This window comes from Pan troglodytes, chromosome 11 (genome assembly GCF_028858775.2).
Source record: "Pan troglodytes isolate AG18354 chromosome 11, NHGRI_mPanTro3-v2.0_pri, whole genome shotgun sequence".
NCBI lineage: Eukaryota > Metazoa > Chordata > Mammalia > Primates > Hominidae > Pan > Pan troglodytes.
The window spans coordinates 21,431,522-21,455,100 of record NC_072409.2 but is presented as its reverse complement, the minus strand read 5'-3'; the positions used below and the strand labels follow the sequence as shown (position 1 = coordinate 21,455,100).

At 41.0% G+C, this 23,579-nt stretch overlaps 1 protein-coding gene across 4 annotated transcripts in view; it reads right to left on the bottom strand.

Annotated features, from left to right (window-relative positions):
* ASTN2 (astrotactin 2) overlaps positions 1 to 23,579 on the bottom strand; it is a 980,365-nt gene that overhangs the window by 557,425 nt on the left and 399,361 nt on the right. For all 4 annotated transcript variants that reach the window (XM_009457169.4, XM_009457172.4, XM_009457170.4 and 1 more), the window contains one exon: positions 21,868 to 22,035. In XM_009457169.4, the coding sequence (XP_009455444.2) occupies positions 21,868 to 22,035 (168 nt within the window). The remainder of the gene's footprint in view (positions 1 to 21,867; positions 22,036 to 23,579) is intronic.

Below are 23,579 nucleotides of genomic sequence, written 5' to 3'. Positions count from 1 at the left end.
ACATCACTGCACAAGGTGTGATTCAGGCTAGAAGAGGAGTGTGCGGGAGGTATAGGAGCCTGAAAGAGGATTGCTGAGCTCTGCCCAGGATGGGGGCTCACCAGTGAAAAGGGAGGGTAATAATAAGAGAAAACCCAGAGGGATAACTACCTGCCAGGCAGTGTGGGAAGTTCTTTGTTTAGATTAACTCACATGATCCTTCCAACAAACCTATGAGGTGGGCTCTATTACTAACCCCATCTTGCAGACGAGCAGACAGAGGCCCAGAGGGGTAGTACCCTGCTTGCTGAAGGTCACAAAGTCAAGTGTGCCAGAGCCAGAACTGGAATCCATCCAGCAACTGTGCTGCTTCAGAGATGGTGCTGCTGTCCCCAGGCTGCACTGACTCCCTTTCCAGGAGAATTAAGTGTTTTACAGAGAGAACAACAGGGATGAAAGCAGGCCACAGTGTGCTTGGAACATGGTGGGCCCTTTTGCTTTGCTGGATCAGTGGGGAATACTGCAGGCACAGCCAGAAGGCTTAATGTGCACTGAGGAATCCTGCCCTGGTTCTGCATGTATGAAGAAGCAGTCCCTGGAAACTGCCACAACCCCTCTGCAAAAATACAGTTGTGCCCCCTTATCTACAAGATGAGTTCCAACCCACCCAGTGGATGCCTGAAACTGTGGATAGTACTGAACCCTACTGATGTGGTTTGGCTCTGTGTCCTCAACCGAATCTCATGTTGAGTTGTAATCCCCAGTGCTGGGGGAAGGATCCGGAGGGAGGTGATTGGATTATGGAGACGGACTTCCCCCTTGCTGTTCTCATGATAGTAAGTTCTTATGAGATCTGGTTGTTTAAAAGCGTGTAGCCTTAATCAAGGCTACATGGGGACTAATTGGTGTTGGCTCAGCTCATGTGGGCAACCCATGTGGGGTGGCCAGGCTGCTGAGAGGCTGCCAGCCAGGTCCCATGAGGGCCCCTGCTCCAGATTCTCAGCAAGGGCAACCCTTTCCACTGGCCCCCTTCACTCTCTCTCTCTCCTGATCTGCCATGTGAAGATTGTGCCTGTTTTCCCTTCACCTTCTGCCATAACTGTAAGTTTCCTGAGGTCTGCCAGCCATGCTTCCTGTACAGCCTGTGGAACTGTGAGTCCATTAAAGCTCTTTTCTTCATAAATTACCCAGTCTCAGGTAGTTCTTTGTAGCAGTGTGAGAACAGATTAATGAACCCATATTTACTATGTTTTTTCCTATATGTACATACCCATGATAACATTTAATTTATAAATTAGGCACAGCAAGAGATTAAGAACAATAAATAAAAAGAAAATAGAACAAGTATAACAATATGCTGGTATCACTATTCTTGCACTTGGGGCCATAATTAAGTAAAATAAGGATTATCCAAACACAAGCACTGTGACACCTTGACAGATCTGATAACTGAGATGGCTACTAAGTGATGACCAGCAATTAGCATATACAGCGTGGATACTATGGACAAGGGAATGATTCATATCCTGGTGGGATGGAGCAAAATTGTGTGAGATTTCATCACACTACTCAGAATGCAGCCCAATTTAAAAGTTATAAATTGTTTACTTCTGGTATTTTCCATTTAATATTTTCAGACCTCAGTTGACTGTGGGTAACGGATACTGTAGAAAGGAAACTGTGGATGAGGGGGAACTACTACAGCCATTCCCAAATGCTGAGTTCAGTTGTTAGGGTGGTGAGAGACAAATTTAAAAGTAGAGAAGACAGGCAATGGAGTCAGAATGGAATTAGAGATATGCATTTGCCAATCAATACCTCAGTGACTTTGTAAAGCTTCCTGTCTCCATCCAAGACTCAGCTTCCTTATTTCTAAGTTAATCATGCCCACCCTTCTCATTGAGCAACATGAAAAATGGGCTCCATAAGTATCACCTGCTATTGCTATGACTATTATTAGGGAGCTGGTGGCTTTTCTGACCATGGCTCTTATTCCAGACCTCTTGGTTATCACTTAGAAAAAGGAAAATACTAAGAGATGCTCATGAAGTTTGTTAATCATGACCACTTTTGATCCACCTTTTTGCCTTTAATCCACCTAACCACCCTGTGAAGCAGGTGCTCATGTCCTGATTTTATACAGGAGGAAACTGAAGCTGCAAAGTGTTAAATGACTTGACCTCAGTTCATATAGCAAGAAAGCAACAGGGTCAAGATTGGAACCCTGACCTGCTTGACTCTGAAGTCAGAGCCCCTCACCTCAACTGTACCATATAAAATGAATGAACTCAGCACAACCCGGTGTCTCATCAAAATGCCCTTTGTGACCCTACTTGGCCATCTACCATACTTCTATAGGAGCTTAAAGGAATGTAGATGAGATCATGCTATGTGGTTCTCCACTTCATGGGATCCTGGAGCTCTCTTTTCCTGCAAATTGCTGGGTGGCCTTACTCAAGTCATCTCATCTCTCTGAGTTTCATCATTTTGACCTGAAAGATGGGGAACACAACTCTGTTCTCCGTTATTCATGAGAATGCCATGAGGATAAAATATATGCTTAAACCATTCAGAACACATGATGATTAATAATTCAATTCCCCACCTGAACAAAACCTGAAACAGCAAAGTGAAATACACAAAATAAATTAAGCCAAGAGTAATTATTCATTTTGCAAAAGGGTTCTTCACTCCACAGAAGAGACTCATTGATATTTTTTTTTCCAAGCAGCAGCTATCTTTGGGAATTTAAAATTAAATTCCATTTATACAATTACAGCAAAAATACTAATGATTTTCCGGAGTGCACTTTGAGTGCAATGGGCCATACCTGTGTGTCCTGCCCATGGCATCAGACAAGGCAGTCTAGAGATCCAGAAGGGGTCAGAGAGGAGAGGGACCTTTGCTTTTCTCTAGTTAGGAATTTGAGAAAAAAGAAGAGAAGCTGGATTGTGTGCTCTTTCTGAGGGGTTCCTTTCTCAGAGTGACCTCAGCCTCAATTGCAGGCAGATGGTCAGGGTCACAGCTAGCTTCCCCAGGAAACAAGAGGATTGCCATTTCCAGTTCCTTCCATCTGGAATATTATACCATTTTACATAATGTGTACATTCAGCTGAATCCAGCTAATTTTCACTTTGCTAATCTCATTTCTGATTATATTCGGGTTTTTTTTCTTTTTTTTTTTTGATGAAGTTTTGCTTTTGTCACCCAGGTTGGAATGCAATTGTGCAATCTCGGCTCACTGCAACCTCCACCTCCTGGGTTCAAGTGATTCTCCTGTCTCAGCCTCCCGAGTAGCTGGGATTACAGGCACCCGCCACCAGGCCCAGCTAATTTTTGTAATTTTAGTAGAGACAGGGTTTCGCCATGTTGGCCAGGTTAGTCTCAAACTCCTGACCTCAGGTGATCCGCCTGCTTCGGCCTCCCAAAGTGCTGGGATTACAGGCATGAGACACCGTGCCTGGCCCCCTGCCCTGCTTCTGCTTTATGTTTTCTCTCTTTTGCTTCATCTCTGTCTCTCTTTCTGTTTCTCAACGTTGTTTTTGTCACAGCCTCGGTTTCTCTCTTTGGTCTCTGCTTCTGTTTTTTCTTTCTCACTGTGTGTCTATGTTCTTTACTATTTGTCTTTCTCTATGTCTCCTTTTCTTTTAGAATGCTCTGCAGTAAAAATAACTTGAGTTTAGAGTCAGAGAGGTCCAAGTAAAATCCCCAAATCCACTTTAATTTCCTTATCCACAAATATAAAAAAGTATGGTCTGCCTACTTTAAGGTTCAATATGAAGATGAAATAAGACATGGCATGTAAAGGTGCCACCAAAAAAGAGTACAGTCATTTCCTGTTAAATCAATTTCCCCCTTCCTTTCTTCTTAAAAGTTCTTTTGTTTGTTTGTTTGCTTTTAAGACAAAGTCTCGCTCTGTCACCCAGGCTGGAGTGCAGTTGCATGATCTTGGCTCCTACAACCTCTGCCTCTTGGGTTCAAGCGATTCTCCTGCCTCCGCCTCCCGAGTAGCTGGGACTACAGGCATGCACCACCATGCTTGGCTATTTTTCTATTTTTTAGTAGAAATGAGGTTTCACCATGCTGGCCAAGCTGGTCTCTAACTCCTGGCCTCAAGTGATTGATCTGCCTCCTTCAGCCTCCCAAAGTGTTTGGATAACGTGCGTAAGCCACCACACCCAGCCTTTCTTAGAGTTCTTTAATTTCCCTTCTTTCTCTTCCCTTGTCTTCCCTTCCATTCACTCCACTGCCTTTGCACCACTCTCAAACAAACAAGCACACTACAGCCCCCACTTTCTGGCAATGATTTAATTGCAGAACAGGGCAGGTTCCCATTACCAAGGCTCTCATTCTTTTACAAAACATTTTTACAGTACATTTCCTGGCATATAATGGAGAATCACTGTGAGTCATTAAAATTAAGCAATGTGTGTCTAAGCAGCCTGCATCGGGCTTCACTACAGAGTCTCGTTTCATTGTTAGGTTCACTTCTGGCCATTGGAGAGTGTGGTGGGCTGTTCACACCACACTGGGTAAGGTCACCTGAACTTACCTGAGTTGTGTGGGACATTTTGAATTCTGGATGCCCTGTCCAAAGGAAGAGTCCTGGTGTTAGCAACGTAAATCCATACTCCAACTGCCCATCACATACTCCCATTTTCTGGTAGAAACTCAAACCATCTAGTGAAATTTTAACTAAGAGACCATTCAACATCGTAGCCAAAAGGCAGGGACATAACAGACCATTCATCATGGTAGCCAAAAGGTGGGGACACACACACACATACACACACACACACATACTCCTCCTTCTATTCAGAGGCCTTTAGTCATCCACACTGAATCAAATGCTGCCTTCAGTCTAGCAAAAGGAGAGAGGATAGTGTGCTGCAATGGGCAGGCTCCCTACAGGCAGTATCAAATAACCAGAAAAGGCAAGTGCTACTGCTAAGTGCTGCATTTCAAATGGTTTCCTAGAGGTCCCTTCTGCACAGAAATCTGTCACCATGCCTTCCATTTCATCATGATTAAGTCTTTTCTGTGTTAAGTATTGCCAGCATTGGGGGGTTCTTTTTGTCCCCGATTCAATAATTCCCATATGTTGAACACATATCTTTTCCATGTAATGTAGCAGGTACTTTGTACCGATAATAATCGTCACAATAACTTACCAAAGGTGAATACTTCTCCCTCTTATTAAAAAAAAAAAAAAAGCAGAAGATTGAGGCTTGGAGAAATTAAGTGATTTGCTCAAAATTATACCAATAGTCAGGGGCAGAGTCAGGGGCAGAGACCCTGCTCAGCCTCCACCAGTGGTTCCCCCTTGCATTCAGGACAAGATTTCAGCCATGGTCTGTCTGATTTCAGTCCTAGGCTCTTTCCATGTTGCCCTGACTGCCTGTCTAAAAAACAAAACAGAGCCCAGCATTCATGCAGCTTGATCACGAGCTCTTGGAAGGGGCCAGTGGTGTCTCTTTTGCTTCTCTCCCTGGTGACTGACTCAATCATCAGGCTCAGTCAATGTCTATGAAACAAAGACATTAATGAAGCTTATGAGGAACACACATGCCCCAGATCCTCCGCACTGAAACACTTATTTATATGAATGAGTGTACCTGAGCACATCCCTTCAAGACAAGCCCAGAAAAGCAATGCCAGAAACCAGCACCACCTTCACATGTGGCAAGAGGCCATGCAAAATGTAATGGCTCAAGTTTGGAGCTGGGAGGATGGGGGCTTACATCCCAAGGATAAAATATTTTGACTGCTTAATATGTTCTCAAGAGGAAGAAAATTAAGCACCATTATGGTAGTGTTGCAGCCTCCTCTCTGCCACTAAGTTACTGAATTACTAAATGAACCCTCCCAAAACCTCAAGCTAATCAGGTGTAGAAGGAAGCCTTGGGCCAGATAATCTGGAGGGCTCCTCCCACCCCTGGAGCCTTTTGTTATATGCCTCCACAGTGCCCAACCCTACTTGTCATCTCAGCAGAGTCTTTAAAGGCTTCTCAGGAGAAGGGGTAGAGGCAAGGGTCATTAATTAATATTTTCCCCTCCACATTTAAGAGGGCATGTAGAATTGTGTAAGGACAGGGTTATCACCTAAAAATGAGTGCCTCCTTGAAGTTTTTGCCTGAGGTGCCTCATTCAGTTCATTCTGGTCCCAGCCCTGCTTGATAAAAGGATCAGCAAAGCTCTATTCACCCTCTCACTTGTATCACATACCTGCTTCAGTGTTTCTCTTCTCCTTTCACCCCGAGTTGGTGTTGTCATCTCCTAGGTCCTATCTTTAGAGATGGTATAAAAACTGGGTCTTGGGCTCAAACACATGGGGGACACACAACTAGCAGGTTCCTCAACTCTGATGTCAAAGCATGAAATCAGTTCACCAGAACCTCCCTGGGGCATAGACAGCAGCTTCTTTTGCTAACTACCTCCAATACTGAGCACAATGCCTGGCACATAAGTGATGCACACTAAATAATAGCAATGAATGAAATGCAATATCTGGATTCTGAATGCTTCTTTCTGCCTTGGCTTTTCCCACCCTGATCCAAGCCACCACCATCTCTGGCATCACATCAGTCTTCCCATCAGTCTCCCTTCCAACACGTTTACCTCTATTCCTACAGATGTTTCCTTAATAGAGATGCCAGAGTGATACTCTTAAAATAGAAGTTAGATGACGTCACCCCTCTGCTCAGACTTCTCCAGTGGTTCCCCATTGCATTCAGGGCAAATGAAAATGCTAATGTTTTTACAATGTTCTGCAAGGCCAACCCAGGGGTTCTGGCCCTCTGAACGCTCTGGGATCCCATCTCCTAATATCCTTCTAGTACGCAGTTCAACCCAGCACATTAGCCTCTATGATCTTCCTCAAATATGTAAGGCACAATCACCCCTGTGAGCCTTTGCACAGCCTGTTCCCTTTACCTACACTATGCTTTCCCCAGATATCCACAAGGCCTGCTTTGCTCCCACACCTTTTTGGTTGTGCCTGTCTTGAACAGTCTGCTCAAATTTGAAACCATTTCTGCAACATGTACAGCCCCCTCTTTCTACAGGCTTCACACACACACACACACACACCCCTCATCTTCTAACATGTGATACACTTTATCACATGCTATTCACTATAATTTTATTACTATATATAGTACATACAGCAATACAATTTCATTACTATAGATACTATATATAGGAATAAAGTACATAAGTTACTATATACAGTATCTATATATACTATATATAGTAATAAAATATATAAATTACTATATTTCATATATAGTGCTAAAATGTATTTAGTAAATAGCATGATAAAGTGTATCACATATTATATATAGTACATTATATATTTCTACATATTCATATACTCTATATATGTATATACAGTATATATATATAGCACTTTATATATGTATGTATATACTATATATAGTATACTTTATATAGTATGTACATGATATATATATATATATATTTTAACTATATTACTATATATATTTTAGCTCTGTTCCTGTCCCCTGTCCCTCAAGAATGTAAGTTACATCGTGGCAGAGATGTTTTTGTTTTGTTTTGTTTTCTTTCTTCTGTCAGAGCCTCACATCCTGGTTAAATTGGGTGCTTGATAAATATATACTGAACGTTGAATGAACAAATTCATGAATGAATGAATAAATACCAAAGCCATTTTTTTCAACTTGGACATCAAAACATTAAATGAATTCAATAGACCAGGAATTGGCAAAATTTTTCTGTAAAGAGCCAAATGACAAATATGTTCAGGTTTACAAGCCATAGGGTTGTGACTGCTCAATTCTGATGTTGTAGCACAAAAGCTGTCATGGACAATATGTAAGCTAATGAGCATGGCTGTGTTTAAATAAAAACTAATTTACAAAAAAACAGCAGTTGGCCTATAGGCTATAGTTTGCTGACTCCTGCACTGGACTAAACACTATTAGGTAAGGCAGTGGATCTGAATTTTCTTCCTGTTGAATATCAGTACATAAACACAGCACAGTGTCTAACACAGCATTGCCACTCAATAAATATTTTGAATGAAATGAAATATATATGAAATATAGTTCTGCTCTTCACTCTGTCACAGCACTGTCTAATTGAGCTTGTTGCAACAATGGAAATTCTCTATATCTCTCTAATATGAAAGCCACCAGCCAGATGTGACTGCTGAATATTTCAAATATGGTGAATGTGACTGAGGAGCTAAATTTTACATTTTATTTCATTTTAATTAATTTACATTTTAATTTAAATGGCCAATAATGGCTAATAGCTACTGGATTGGACAGTGGAGTTCTATCACAATAATTCTCTTGCTTCATGATTCAGTTCTATTATCTTCCACCCCCACCAGAGGAAGCCTTCCCTGATTGCTAAGGCTCACAATAACTTTTTTAGGGTATATTCATTTCACTCAATCCATGTTTTAGTCACAGCTATAATAATACCAAATGTTTGTTGAGCTTTAAGTACCAAGTATTGTGCTCAGTGCATAATACACCTTATCTAGCTCAGTCCTTATAATTACCCTCCAAGGATTGCCATGTTGATATTCTTACCACTATTTTACCTCTGAGAAAAACAGAAGTGTAGGAAGGGTCAGCAAAGTGTCCAAAGTTGTGCAGGACCCAAGTGGGCTGGGATTTGAATCTTCATCCATTTGAATCCAGAGTGCAAGCTCTTGACCACCACAAGATGCTTATTAAGTGTAAACACTTGTGTTAGTACAAGTTTCATGTGTGCACATGTTATCTATCCTTCAAGAGATCAGGAATCAGTGGTCTTCTTCATTCTACATATTTCAAAGCCAGAACACTGGCTTTCAATAAAGATTTTCAGTATACAGAATTTCAGAGCTGGAGAGTACTCAGGGAAAATCTAATGGAAATGCTCTTTGTATTATAAATAAAGAATTTGATGCCCATAGAGAAAAGGGGACTTGTCAAAGGTCATACTATGGGTAAATTACAAAGCTGGGATTAGAGGCCATGGAGTTTTTCTCTGAATTCAATATTTCATCTTTCATGCACTAATTCCACCATTCATTTTTAAACATCAACAGTGTGTTAGACAATGGGTTGGGTATGAGGAAAAAGCAGTGGATAATGCAGACACAATCTTTGCCTTCATAAGGCACACAGTTTTTTAGATAGCTAGCAATTGAACAAAGAGTGACACAAATAAATGCATCATTCAAGGTTGTAATTATGTGCTCATAGCATAGGCTTGTGGTTTAGAGGGTAAATTCTGAGGCCAGACTTCTAGGTTTCAAATCTAGACACCATCACTTCCTAAATGACTTTGGAAAAAATCCATTAACTGTGATTTAGTTTCCTCACTTGTAAAATGAGACGATAACACTATCTCATTACATTAATTCTAAGGCATGCAACTTCTCACATTTTATTTTTATTTCCGTTTTTATTTATTTATTTTTAGATATAGAGTCTCACTCTGTAAACCCAAGTTGGATTGCAGTGGTGTGATCATAGCTCACTGACACTTTGAACTCCTAGGCTCAAGCACTCTGCTCACCTCAGCCTCCAAGTGGCTAGGACTACAGGTGCATGCCACCATGCCCGGCTAATTTTCTTAGATTTTTTTAGAGACAGGGTCTCGCTATGTTTCCCAAGCTGGTCTTGAACTCCTTGTGATCCTCCCACCTTGAACTCAAGTTCACTTGATCTCAAGTTCACTTGAACTCAAGTGATCCTCCCAACTTGGCCTCCCAAAGTGCTGGATTACAAGTGTGAGCCACCACACCCAGACCCCATATTTTAATATTCCTAAAATGAGGACTTATCTGATAATTATTAGTATAGTATGGTATAGTATGATTATTATTATTGGCAGCATTTTTTCTTAGTGGTACATAAACTATATACATATGTGTGTGTGTCTTAATTTATTTAAAATATAATCGCATCTACCTCATATAATTATTGAGAGATTAAATGAGATAATATATGTGAAGGCTTTGAAGAGTGGCTGACAGTTATCACTGTATAAATGTGCACCATTATTACTATTTACTATAAAGGAAAAATAGCACTAATGGAGCATAATGCATTGGGGAAATAAACTAGTACAGAAAGTCACTTCCTTGAGGAAGTGACATTTTAAGTTGAAACAAGAAAGATAAGGAGGAGTGAACCAACTAAAGAATACAGTTTATAAGAAGTGGGGCTGGATGAGGAACAGATTGTCCCATGCAGAAGAAACGGCACCATCACTATCTCTATTACATTGGCTAGAAGAAATGACTCCCCATTAACAAATACAGAACTCTTTACAACATGGCTTTGTATCCTAATAACACTCTCAATTCCAACCTAGGCTTCATTATTATCTTTTTTCCCATACATTTGTTTATTGATAATATATTTATTGTAAGGTTTTGCATATATATTTAGAAACTTCCTGGATTTATTTTTTAAATAGTAGGACATATGCCATTTTTAGAAGACCAATATATTTTTTAACACATTTTTTAGATAAAATTAAATATAGTCTCTAATTTAAATGTCAGTAGATTATATTTTTGATGTTAAAATCTGGTCTTAAAAGCTGAGCACTTCCCTTTTTTGGTACCTATAATCATCAGAAATACCTCAGGCTACCTTCTTCCTATATGCAGCTTTGTGGTGTGAGATTTCAGATCTCTGACAACCTTTTTTCTTTCAAGTTCAGAAGCAAAAGTTGCCTTGGACTTTCAATGGGACTGGCAAGTTCCCAATAAGAAAAAGTTTTCATAGTCTCTTTTGTAGTTTACCCTAACCTTCCTGACCTTCTAAATTTTTGAACAGTCAGGCCTGGTGCTTGCTTTGCAGGCTCTCTGAAATTTTATGACCTCATCCTAGACACAGATTGTCCTTTCTTAAAAGACCTTAAACATCTTCTACAACTTAACATTTTACAACACATTTAAACCAAATGTATCAAGACTGCCAAACAGAGATAAAAAGTAGTTTCCCTACAACCCATACATGCTGTCACAGTTCCTTCTACCTCTCAGTTCTGTATTGTTTCCCTGCCCTCAATTCAATTCAGCATTTTTGTTTTTTTCAAGTCAACTTATTCAGTAAATTCTTTGTCCAAAGGATTCATGCCTGCCTCTGAGAATTCTATACAAATACCTATCAAAGGGGGAATCCCAGAATGCCTCTCTTTTCTCAATGCTAAGCAAATTTCCTCACATGCTAACTCCTTAAAACAGTAGCTTGGCCAAATCCCAGCAGTAATACTTAGTAAATATATGACCTTGACAATGTCAATCAACTACTTTAAGACATAGCTACTTGTATTGAAGCAAAAATAACTACCTAGAAGTGTTATTATAATAACTGAGAATAGCTATATAAAGTCTTTGCATGGTGTTTGGTACACAATAAGTGCCTAATAATTTTAGATGTTGTTACTGTCACTTCAGTGTTCATGTACTTCTTGATATCTCACCAAAATTCCATTGTACCTCTTTTAACTATTAGCTGTATTTGGCTGTTGTCTAACACTCCATCTGCTATATATAGATAATGAATCTGCATTGAATGGATTAATCTGATGAGAGAAATGGGATTTATGAGTTACTGACTTGTTTCATGGAATGTAAGCAGAAAACTTTGGTTTCTTGTCGTTTCAATTACTTTTGTTGGAAAATATTTTAAAAAGCTTAATTCCATTATCTTTCATGCATGAATAACAAAGTATCATGTTCGTTAATCGATAATAAGTTCAGATAACTTCTGTTTAATTCAGGTTCTAGTAAAATTCATGACAAATGAGTGGTGAGGTGGAGAGCAATATGGGTTCTGAGGATCAGAGGGACTCGTTTCATGGAGGATATCCCCAGTTGAGGCTCTCTGGACTCATTTGTATATGACTAATTCTGAACATATAAAGGACAGAATTTACCTTATTTGAGTTCAGAAAAGACCAGTGCTGCCCAAGTCAGGGGAAAAGGTGAGTTTCAGAAAAGGATTAGGTATCTCTGAGAAAGTCTTTATTTAGCAAACACACACTTTAGCCAGAGTGTGGTCAGCACCCTGAGAACTCTCCGTGGTGCTGACACAAGAAGCCCACACCTTACTCATTGAACAAGCCTTGACATTTTAGCAGCTGAAATTTGATTTTCATCCATCCATCCATCCATCCATCCATCCATGCATCCATGCATCCATGCATCCAAGAAAAGTTGTATTGATACAGGAACTGTTTCATTTCCAGATACAGCAATAAACAAGGTGAGCAAAGACCAAGACTTTTATAATGTATATACCCATATACAAATGTCCCCTCTACAGTCTGCCAGAAAGTTGGTTCTCTATAAACAAATATCAGCATATCTTACTGTGGATTTTACCTACTTATTGCCATACTTCAATATATATGCTCTACCACCTAGAAATCCCTAAAGATACCACTTTCTTCAAAACAGGGAATTTCTCCATCACTGTAGATTCTTGGAATTTATAGCTTCATAAAAATCCTGTATCCCTTTAAACTTTAGTAACATAGAGCTCAGCAAATACTAGAAACAATCTGTAAACATTAGAAATATTTAGTACAATATAAGATTGCTATATGACATAACCACATACAGTGTATTCTCATTTCATATCCTACTACAAATGAAAAGTGGCTGCTGAAGACATGGAAATAAACTGAATGTAATGGTGAACATGACTGAAGTTCATATCAATTGTGGAAAGAAAATTCAATTTGCTATAAATGCCATTTACAAATTGTTTCAATCATACTTACATGCTAAGTTATTAGTGCTTAAAAGGTCATAGAAACATGGATTTTGAGAGGAGAATATCCTAGAAATTATTAAGACTTTTAATTTGTATCTTGCCACTAATTTACAGTGTGACCCAGGGCAATGTGCTTAGCCTTGGTGGGTCTTGGTCTCATTTGATTACACTAGATGATGGCCAGGAACTCTTCTTGCACTAAAAGTATGTCCCCACTCATTGTTTTGTTGAAGAAAAGGAATCTGAAGTTCACAGTGCGTGACATACTCAAGGTCGAATGGCAAATTTGTGGCAAAGTTGACATGAGGGTTGAAGATTGAAGGTTAGTAATTATTTTCTTTCTTTCCTCTTTCTTTCTTTCTCTCTTTCTTTCTTTCTTTTTTTTTTTTTTGGAAAGAGTCTCACTCTGTCACCCAGGCTGGAGTGCACTGGTGCAATCTCAGCTCACTGCAACCTTCGCCTCTCAGGCTCAAGCAATTCTTGTGCCTCAACCTCCCAAGTAGCTGAGATTATGGGCATGTACCACCACGCTCAGCTAATTTTTGTATTTTTAGTAGAGACAGAGTTTCACAGTGTGGGCCAGGCTGGTCTCGAACTCCTGGCCTCAAGTGATCCACCTGCCTTAGCGTCCCAAAGTGCTGGGATTACAGGAACGAGCCACCATGCCTGGCCAGTAATTTTTTTCATTGCAAAAGTTCAGAAGTCACACAAGGACTAAATAAAAGTTCAGCAGATAGAAATGTCTAGCTTACTCTAAATTCCTCCTTCAGCTGGTTAGCTACTAGCTGGTTAGCAGAGATGATATCATATTTTCTTCTCACAAAATCTAATGTTATGCACATTGTTGGATTAAATGCCTCATGAAATATTTATTGAATTAATAAGTGAAGATACACATGACTGAATAAATGATTATAGAAATAAGAGAAAACCTTGTATTGGGTTTCCACCATATATTATCCACTGCACCAGTGCATTTTAAATTTTATTTTTCATCTCATCCTTATGACAACTCTAAAAAGTTGAAATTATTCTTCTCATTTTTGTTATAAAAAATAAGGCTTGAATATGTTAAATGACTTACCAAGCTCCCTACAACCAGGAAACAGAGAAGAGAGAATTTAAACCTGGCTGTGTCTGACTCAGGAAGATATCCTAATTCTACTGTGGTTCACTACATGCTTGAATGAATGAATAAACATATGAAAGAATGAGTTAGTGTTCTGCTGTCATTTGCTTTATGTGTTGTAGACCATATTGTCAAAGGTTTTATTTACAGAAAATGGTGTGATGCCACAGATGTGCAGAACTTTAATAAAGCTGTTTCACAATAAGACATTACCCACATTGATATTCTTGAGAGTCAAAGCCTAATGATTTAAACTGTGTGGTGTTGCATTTTACTGGACCAGAGCAAGTAGTCCTTGGATGTTCACTTTCTGTCCTCAGAGAGATGAAGATAATGGTAGTCTGTCCTGGGAAGGAGCATAATGTCACTCTGGTGACATGTTCAAGCCTCCACTAGCCACTTTTTTGCCTTGGTCTTTCATTGGTTTGTTCTCATCTCATCCAGTGTTGTGCTGGTAAATGTTTAATGATTGTCTTTCTGAAAAAAATAAACTCTGATTTTGTTGCATTTACCAATTGTGTTGGTGTAAACATCCTCACCATAGCATATTTTCAGACTATCAACATGCCATCACTGAACAAAGAGTTGGGAAAAGATGTTAACAGTCAACTCTCATGATGCCATGTGAGCTGGCTCCAGCACATCACAGATCTAATTCCAGAGTCATCCCTGTGGGTGGCACTAATTGTTGAAATCCCTGGAAAAACACACTGGAGATGGGCTGTGGCATGCAGCCAGGAAAACTTGGCCAGGTTCATCTGTGCACCAAGACAATTATATACATGTTTCAGCTGTAGCATCTTCTCCACTTTCCTTCTCTTTCCCTGTCACTTGGGAGAAAAATTTTTTCTTATCAACACATCCAGAAAAGCTTTAAGGAATGATAACCAGTGCTTTGACTCCATGACTCTGTCCAGCTCTACAGATTTGACTCACAAAGGAGAGACTTCTTTAAAAGAAGCTAAGCCACTTTTGACATATCAAGACCTAAATATACATAGGGCTTCAGGGTTTAGTTTTTCCATGACTTTCCCCAAATTCTAATTCCTGATGGGAAGCAAAGAGTGGAGAAAGTTCTAGCTGTTCTTTTAGGGAGTTAGATGCTCTCCAAAACAGGTGGACTCATCTGCTTGTGAGAACAGATGTTCTCAAAGTCTTTGGATCCTTACCTTTTAATGACCTCTCTTCATATTACCTTCCCAACCTCATCCCCTGCCACTCTCCCAGTGCTCTGCCTGCACCTCATTCTCCAGAGGGTGCAGTACAACTAAACTGCCCTCTGAGTCCTAGAATCATTATAAACTTTTCTCTTTTTCAAAAAATCAAGTTCCCTCTGCTAAAGCACCCTCCGTACTCATAGTCCCTATTGATTTTACAAAGCTGAGCTGAAAGGTCATCTTCTTCATGATGTATCTCCTGAAATCCCCATCTAGAATACATTTCTCCCTGTTCTTCAGGCATGGGGCACTTTGTTAATGCATTGCTCTTGATTTATACTACACTGTGTTTTTGATAATAGCTATATATGAGCAGATTATTTTTATACCTGTGAGAATGTAAAATCCATGAAGGCAAGAATATTGTGCAATTTGTCTGTGATTTCCCATAACACTCAACACACCGACTTATGAGTTGCAGAATTAAGAAAATCTTGCTTGAATTGAATCTAATGAATTGAACTACATTTTACAAAGTGGATCTGAGTTAAGCCCCATGAAAATATATTTAGGGATCTTATGTTCCTATTTCAATTTTCTACCTGTAGACAGTCCTATCCATTTATGCCTTGAGTGACTTAGAGCAAGGTGCTTTGCTGGGCATTGCGGTGGAAAGAATATAGGAATAAATATGATCTCTGGCCCTAAGGAGTTGACTTTCTAGCAGGGGAGATAAACTTTCAAACAGTAACTCAAGTTTTAATCTGGTTTTTAGTCAACAAAGAACTCTGATAATTCTGTAGAAGAAGTAATCCATTCTACTGAGAAGAAGTAAGAAGAAATTAAATGAGTAGGATTGTGGAAGGTAGATGATTAAAGGGTGGAAGACATTTCAGGTGGAGAGATGAGTTGAACTCTAGTCAGAAGGTGAAACTACATGGGAATGTTTGGGGAATAATTGTGAGTATGAGCAGAGTAAGCAATGGAAAGAGGGATGCTGTTGGAGATGTGTTGGAATAAGAGAGTAAGACCAGGGTATCCTAGAATTCAGATACGTGGATGCTGCACAGTTGTTGGCAACCCAGTTTTTCTAGATCTGCAAAATATTTAACTTGAGTTCTTATGTAAATGGATAAAAGGGGAAAAACTAGAATTGGTGTATACAATTGTTTCAAGAAGCATCAGGAGGAAAATTCCGTTCTTCCTTCCTGCTTGTATTATTCTTTGTCTCTTAATTACATGTCAGGCATTATGCTGAATTTTAAAGATAGCAAGAAAAGTGAAACAGACATCTTGAACCTCCCTCCTTGCTCCAACAAAGTTTACAGTCTGGTGATAGTTCCAGACAAGGAAAGAACAATGACTCCATAGAGGAACAAAGCCATGACATATGGAAGCACAGAAGGCTATGACAGTAGGTGGGGGGGCCCCTTCATCTGTTCAGAGCTAGGGAGAGGGGTTCAGGAATGCCACCTGTGGGAGGAAAAGTGTTTGGGCTGAATGTGTAGGAAATAAAAAGAAGCCCTTGCTCTCCCATTAAAAGGAAAAAGACATTTTCAAGGGGAAGAAACAGCCTGTGAAAGGGACAGAGGCATGAGAGGGCATGGTGCCTTCAGGAAACTGCACATGGGTGGTGTACCTAGAACCCAGGACACAAGGCAAATACAGGCAGAAGATGAGGTGAAAGAAACAGACAGTTTTGTCAAGATAATGAAACTAACAAGTTTGGCAACTGAGTCATCCCCTGTGAGTGCAGAACACGGGTGGACTATTTGGGAGTGTTCAGAGCCTTGCTGCAACAGGGTAGTCCTTGAGCCAGAAGCATCAGCAACATCTCCCAGCTTGTTAGAAATGCAGAACCTCAGGCTTAACTCCAGACCTGCTGAGGTTTCAGAAGCACTGGTTGAAGGCATGGAAACCTGGCTTTATATCCTGGCTTTGCAGTTTGCCAGCTGTGTGATCTTCGTCCTGTCCCCTGTCTTCTCTGGGCGGCAGTAGAATCAGCCATGAAGTTGAGGAGGTGGACCTAGTGGATTCCAGTGATATTTCCAGCTCTAAAGAGTGGTGTGTGTGTCTGTGTGTGTGTGTGTGTGTGTGTGTGTGTGTATTTAAATCTAGAGGCTATTGGTGGAAGAGTGCCTTATTTTTCAAACTGGCTAACACACACCTTGGATGACCCGCTGTTTAGAATTATGCCCTCAAGCCTGTGTCTAATGGAGAACAGCATTAGAAACCACAAACTTGCACCTGAAAGCAGATCAGCTGGGGAGCTAGAAGGTCAGACCCACAGGCACTCACCACTTGTCTACCGGGCTTCACAGATGGAGGCAAAGAAGGGGACCCCTTCTGTTCCTTCCACCAATAATCTTGCTTCCTTTTCAAGGAAAAATAATGGAAAAAAAAATCTAAGGGGCCAGATGCAGAGATATATAATCCCACAAGGGCTTACCTGGCTTTTGGGTAAGAATATCCCAGAATTTGTGTTTCTTTTCACGCGCGCGTGTGTGTATGTTCTGCATGTTGGGGTACTGGTCAGGGTGGCAGTGACTTAAAGCTTAAATATCTTGATTCAAAAAGAAGCTTGGCTGTCTGGTCATATGATGCATAAGAGCTGTGTTGCATTTTCACATAGCTTCTCCAGCTGGGCTATTTATTGATTGATTGATTTTTGGGACAAGGTCTCACTCTGTTGCTCAGGCTACAGTGCAGTAGCATGATCATGGCTAACTCTAGCCTCGACTTCCAGGACTCAAGCAACCCTCCCACCTCAGCTTCTAGAGTAGCTGGGACTATGGGCATGTGTCACCATGCCTGGCTAATTTTTGTATTTTTTTGTAGAAACAAGATTTCACTATGTTGCCCAGGCTGGTCTTGGACTCCTGGGCTCAAGCGATCCACTTGCTTCAGCCTCTCAGTGCTGGGATTACAGGTGTGAGGCATCGCACCTGGCCCAGTTGGCCTATATAGAGGCTACAAAAAATATGCTGAAACAGGCTCCTGACTAAACAATTAGAGGGAATGGTGGTTATAAAGCCAAATCATGGCCCTACCTGGCAGAGACACAAAAGTTAACCTGGAGAAGTCGTCTCCTTACTTCTGAACAGGCGTCCCATTGAGAGGTGAAGAAATCCTCAAATAGAGGGAGGAGATCCTTGACCTGGGCTACTACACTGAGCACTGAGACCTCTGACCTCTGCACAGAGGCTGTTGTCATGGTATTCACGTAACCAGTTTTTCGTGCAAGCCAGCCAGACTCTTGGGAATGGAGAGAAAGATGAAGTTCCAGAGAAAATAGACCAATAACAATTATAGGGGGAAGCAGAAGACTGACAGGAAGGAAACCTGAGGTTCTAATCCTGGCTTCACTTGTAATTTGCTTTGGAACCTTGGTAAGTTCCTTTTTCTTTCTGGCTGCTGTTCTCTATTTGAGGACAATAAGAACATCATTTATTGAGTATCAACTATGAATAAGATACTACCCATTTAATGAGCATTTAGTATAAATAAGATAGTGTCTCATGGGTTTAAATGCCATCTAGATGCTGTAGACTAGCAAATTTCTATCCCCAGCTAAGACTTCTTCTTTGAATTTGAGTTGTGGACCTGTAGTCGATTTTTTTTTTTTTTTGAGACACAGTCTTGCTCTGTCACCAGGCTGGAGTGCAGTGGCATGATCTCGGTTCACTCTAACCTTCACCTCCTGGGTTCAAACAATTCCCTTGCCTCAACCTCCTGAGTAGCTGGGACTACAAGCATGCGCCACCAAGCCCAGCTATTTTTTTTTTTTTTTTTTTTTGTATTTTAGTAGAGACAGGGTTTCACCATGTTGGTCAGGATGGTCTTGATCTCCTGACCTAGTGATCCACCTGTCTTGGCCTCCCAAAGTGCTGGGATTACAGGCGAGAGTTCTTATAATTTTATGTTGTCTTGGCACCCATTTAAAATACAAGTTTAATTTTTTCCATCAGAAGTAGGGCTCAGTCATCCTTGACAAAATTTATAGTTCTACACTTCCTTCCAGTTCCTCAGTGTGGTCAATCCAGGTACCTGCCTGCAATGGAAATGACACAGCAAAGGTTGCTGCCTGGACAACAGAAGTAGACCACCACACCAAAATGGCCCAAGCCAGTGGCCAGAGATAAGAACTTAGAGGCATCTTTCCCACCTAGCAGATGGGCTTCCTGCTTTCCTGTCACTTCCTTTACAGGTATCATTCAGACATTTGCTCATGAACTTAAAGTGACCCATATCCTATTCCCCAGTACATACTTCTCTCTCTCTCTCTCTCTCTCTCTCTCTCTCTCTCTCTGTCTGTCTCTCTCTCTGCCTGATTCTTCACTCCTGTCCTGCTTCCTGTGACCCAGGGACAGAAGATTGCCTTCCTGACTCAGGATCTGTAAGTAATTAATCCTTGAACTTGTTTCCTATTGTGGTGTTTAATTGAATCTGTGCCTTCTGTTTGAAGAAGCAGGAGCTATCCTAGGCCCTGGATATTGGGGAGAATACAAGTGCAGGCTCCCAGCACCAGACTGATGGTCAGGCAGGCATTAACTGCACACAGGTTAGATAAACCACCAAGGGTGGCAGCCAGTGTAATCAAACTTCCTGTGTGAGGGACTCCTGGGTCACCATCAGACAACCAGATCTTAGGCTGCCCACCAGGTAAAAGAAGTATCCCATGAAGGGCACACTGTAAACACCCACACCCAGCCCCACTTTATTTCCCATTTTGGCAGGGTTGCTAGAGGTTCTACTACTGGAACCCCAATTTAGCAGGGGGCTCTTAGATCAGGACCCAAATGCCCATTCTCCATTGATGTTTAGTAGTCATTTTGAACTTACACCCAAAACAACACTCTTTATCTTCCTCACCCAACCCTGACCTTCCCACTGCATCCCCTGACTCAGTAAATAGTAACTCAATGTGTCCCATTGTTCAGACTGAAAAATTTGGGATAATCTTTGACTCCACTCTATTTCTTGCATTCTATTCTCAGTAATAAATTCTGTTGAGGGTATACTCTTAAATGTATCCAGAATCTGATCACTGTTCACCATCTTCTTCTCTTACCTCCATGGTCCAAGCCACTACCAACTCTTGCCTAGATTAGAGTAATAGGGCCTTTGAACACCCCTGAATCAACTCACCACACAGCAGCCAGAATGGTCCTATTCAAATGCAGGTCATAGCATGTTGCTTCTTTACTCAGAATCTCCCAAGGACTGTCCATCTTCCTCAGAGTAGAATCTGAAGTCCATATTATACTATACAAGGCCCTGAGGACCACCATGCCCCCAAACTTCTTCTTCTCAGCTTTCTTCTCCTACTCCCCTTCTTTCTCACTCCCCATCCTGGCCCCACTACTAGTGCTAAATAAACAGCACATTAGGCTGGGCGTGATGGCTCACACGTGTAATCCCAGCACTTTGGGAGGCCGAGGTGGGCGGATCATGAAGTCAGGAGTTCAAGACTAGCCTGACCAACATGGTGAAACCCCCCATCTCTACTAAAAATACAAAAATTAGCGAAGTGTGGTGACGCATGCCTGTAATCCCCGCTACTCAGGAGGCTGAGGCAGGAGAATCACTTGAACCTGGGAGGCGGAGGTTGCAGTGAGTCGAGATCAGCCACTGACTCTTTTACCTCCTTCTGCCTGGAACACGTCCCTCGGATATTGACATGGTTTATTCTCCCATCTCAAGGTGTCTGCTCAAATGTCATCTTCTCAGAGAGGCCTCCCCTGACCACTTTCTGTATAATGAAACTCCACCCAAACTCCCAGCTTAGCACTCCACATGCTTTGTACATCATTCTTTTCCCCCACACCAGCATCTATCATCATCTCACAGAGTCATATAATTTACCTGCTTGTTTGACCACTGCAGCACTGTCCCATAGAAATTTTCAGAGTGATGAAGATATTCTATATCTATGTTGTGCAACAATGTAGCTGCTAGTGTGTGGCTATGGAACACTTGAAATCTGGGTGGTATGACTGGGAAAATGAATGTTTACTTTTATTTAATTTCAATTAATTTAAAATAAAATGCCACATGTAGCTAGTGGCTACCATATTCCACAGTGCATGTTTAGTGTCTACCCCACTAGCATGTAAGCTTCATGAGGGTGGAGATTTTGCATATTTTGATCACTGCTGTCTTCCCAATACCTAAAAATATGCCTGGCTACTAAAGAAATACCTGTTGATTTTTGTTCTTGCAATGGGGGAGGGGGGAGGGATAGCATTGGGAGATATACCTAATGCTAGATGACGAGTTAGTGGGTGCAGCGCACCAGCATGGCACATGTATACATATGTAACTAACCTGCATAATGTGCACATGTACCCTAAAACTTAAAGTATAATAAAAAAAAAAATACCTGTTGAGTGAATTAATGAATATGCTATGAGATTTCCACACAGCATCTCATTCAATCCTAATGACAGTTTTGTGGGTTGGTGCTATTTTCATTCTCTTGAACTGAAAGGTAGGCAGTGTCTTGCTCAAGATCACCCAGCTAGTACCAAGAAGATAGGCTCTGAATGCAGGGATATGTGAAGTGCAGACATTTTGCTTGTCTGGAGCTAGGCCAGGTGTTCTTTGTGGTCCTTTCTTACTCTGAGAGTCTGTGGCTCTCTAAGAATTTCCTCCCTTGAAAGGCAATGGCAGCACATAGATTAGTGTTTATTAGATTGATGGGCCTTCTTATTCAGCCACTTGTCAATGGCTCAGAATCCATGGTTCTTTAGGTAGAGGGAGCACAATGCCTCTTTCAACCCAGCCTCTCCCACCTTCTATCCCCATCCCGGCTCCCATGGCTCACCGGTTTCTGGGTCGCAGAGCTGCTCACAGGCATCTGTCGTCCTTTGGCCACAGAGGTCCCTCACCCATGGGGAGGTGGCATTGATCTGGTAATACAGGGAAAGCTTGGCCGGGTTTAACCAGTCGGAGATGTCCAGGTAGCTCCCTTCACTCACCACGAAGCTGCTTCCTATGGGTGAACAGAGAGACAGATACTTTCTTACTGATTTTAAGGTCTTAGCTGATGCTACAGAACACAGAGAGGTGTGTACAATCCACGTCCCCCAGGTCATCTGATCTCATTTGTCTAAGTGCACTTGCAATGCGCCCGTCATGGTGTTGCAAGCCCATAGGGAGATAGAGGCAAATCAAACATGGGAGATAATTCAACCTAGTGATGAAAGATAGGCCCTTAGGACTGAGAGGGAAGTAGGGTCAAATTCAGGATCTGCCCTTACTAGGCATTGACTTTGGGCAAGTCACAAAGTGCCCCTGGGTCTTGGTTACTTCCTCTGTAAAGGAGAATATTAATGGAATGTACCTCATGGAGTTGATAGGGGAATGAAATAAATTCATGTAGATAAAATGCTTAGCTGGCACCTGACTTATTATGGGAAATAATGATTAAACATTAAATTTCAAAGGAAAAGAAAAAAGCTAATGTCCCTGTCACTCAGATGTCTCCTCTGGAACAGGGGTCATTGATGTCCACAGGGGCCAGGTGGCTAACATCAATAGGAAAGACTGGCTGAGTGTGAGGGAAATAGCATCCAGGCCTCCTCACCTAGCTTGTGTTGTTTGTTTTTGTTTTATTATAAGAAAGACAGAAAGATATAGAGAGACAGACTGAGATAAAGAAAACAGAGACAAAGTGAGATTTCCAAAGAAATCCCCAGCACCTCTAAGGAAAAGAGCAGCACTCACCCAAGAAAAAAATGCCCTGATGTGGCAAAACAATAGGGAGAAGGAGAAGGTGGGGTTTGGGACACAATAAACACTGTAGGCTCCATTAAAATGGAGCAGCTATGACTCAGCTCCAGCAGCTCTTGCCACATGGAACTAAAGGCTAGTGGCACTAGATCTTCAGATTTTCTTCAGGAGAAGCTAAATATTAACATTTTTATTATTATCAACCAATTTTTCAACATTTCTGATGGCTAACATTTCTTCTTGAATACTTGCGTAGGCCAATATTTGCTCTAAAATGTTCCTTATCCCACATATATGTGGAAACATACATATATGTATATAGTACTATATTACATATAAATGTATAATAATAATCTATGTAGATATTCCACATACATGCACATGTTCACACACATATACATACACACACACCTTTTTTGGGAGGCAAGAAACAGACGCCCATTCAGGATGGCTGCATGTAAGTTGCAAATGGTGAGTGTATGCATGTATAGCAATAAAACAAAACAAAGATAGAATTTCACAGGGGGAAAAATATGTACCCAAACAGAACCAGGCTTCACAAAGCTGGACAGGGAGCGTGAGTCTAGATTGACGGCAGATCTAGAGACTGCAGCAGCAGGAGACTTTAAATTGTATTTTATAATTAACATGACTCAGCTTCTCTCCTTGTTTCTACCTCACTGTCAAGTAAAAACAAAGAAACACATCTTTGTGTATGCAATTCAAGTTCTCCAAAGACAGACTCAGTTAATAAGAATCATATGGGTTCTATGGAGGTCTATCTGTCAGGTCACATCTTACTCT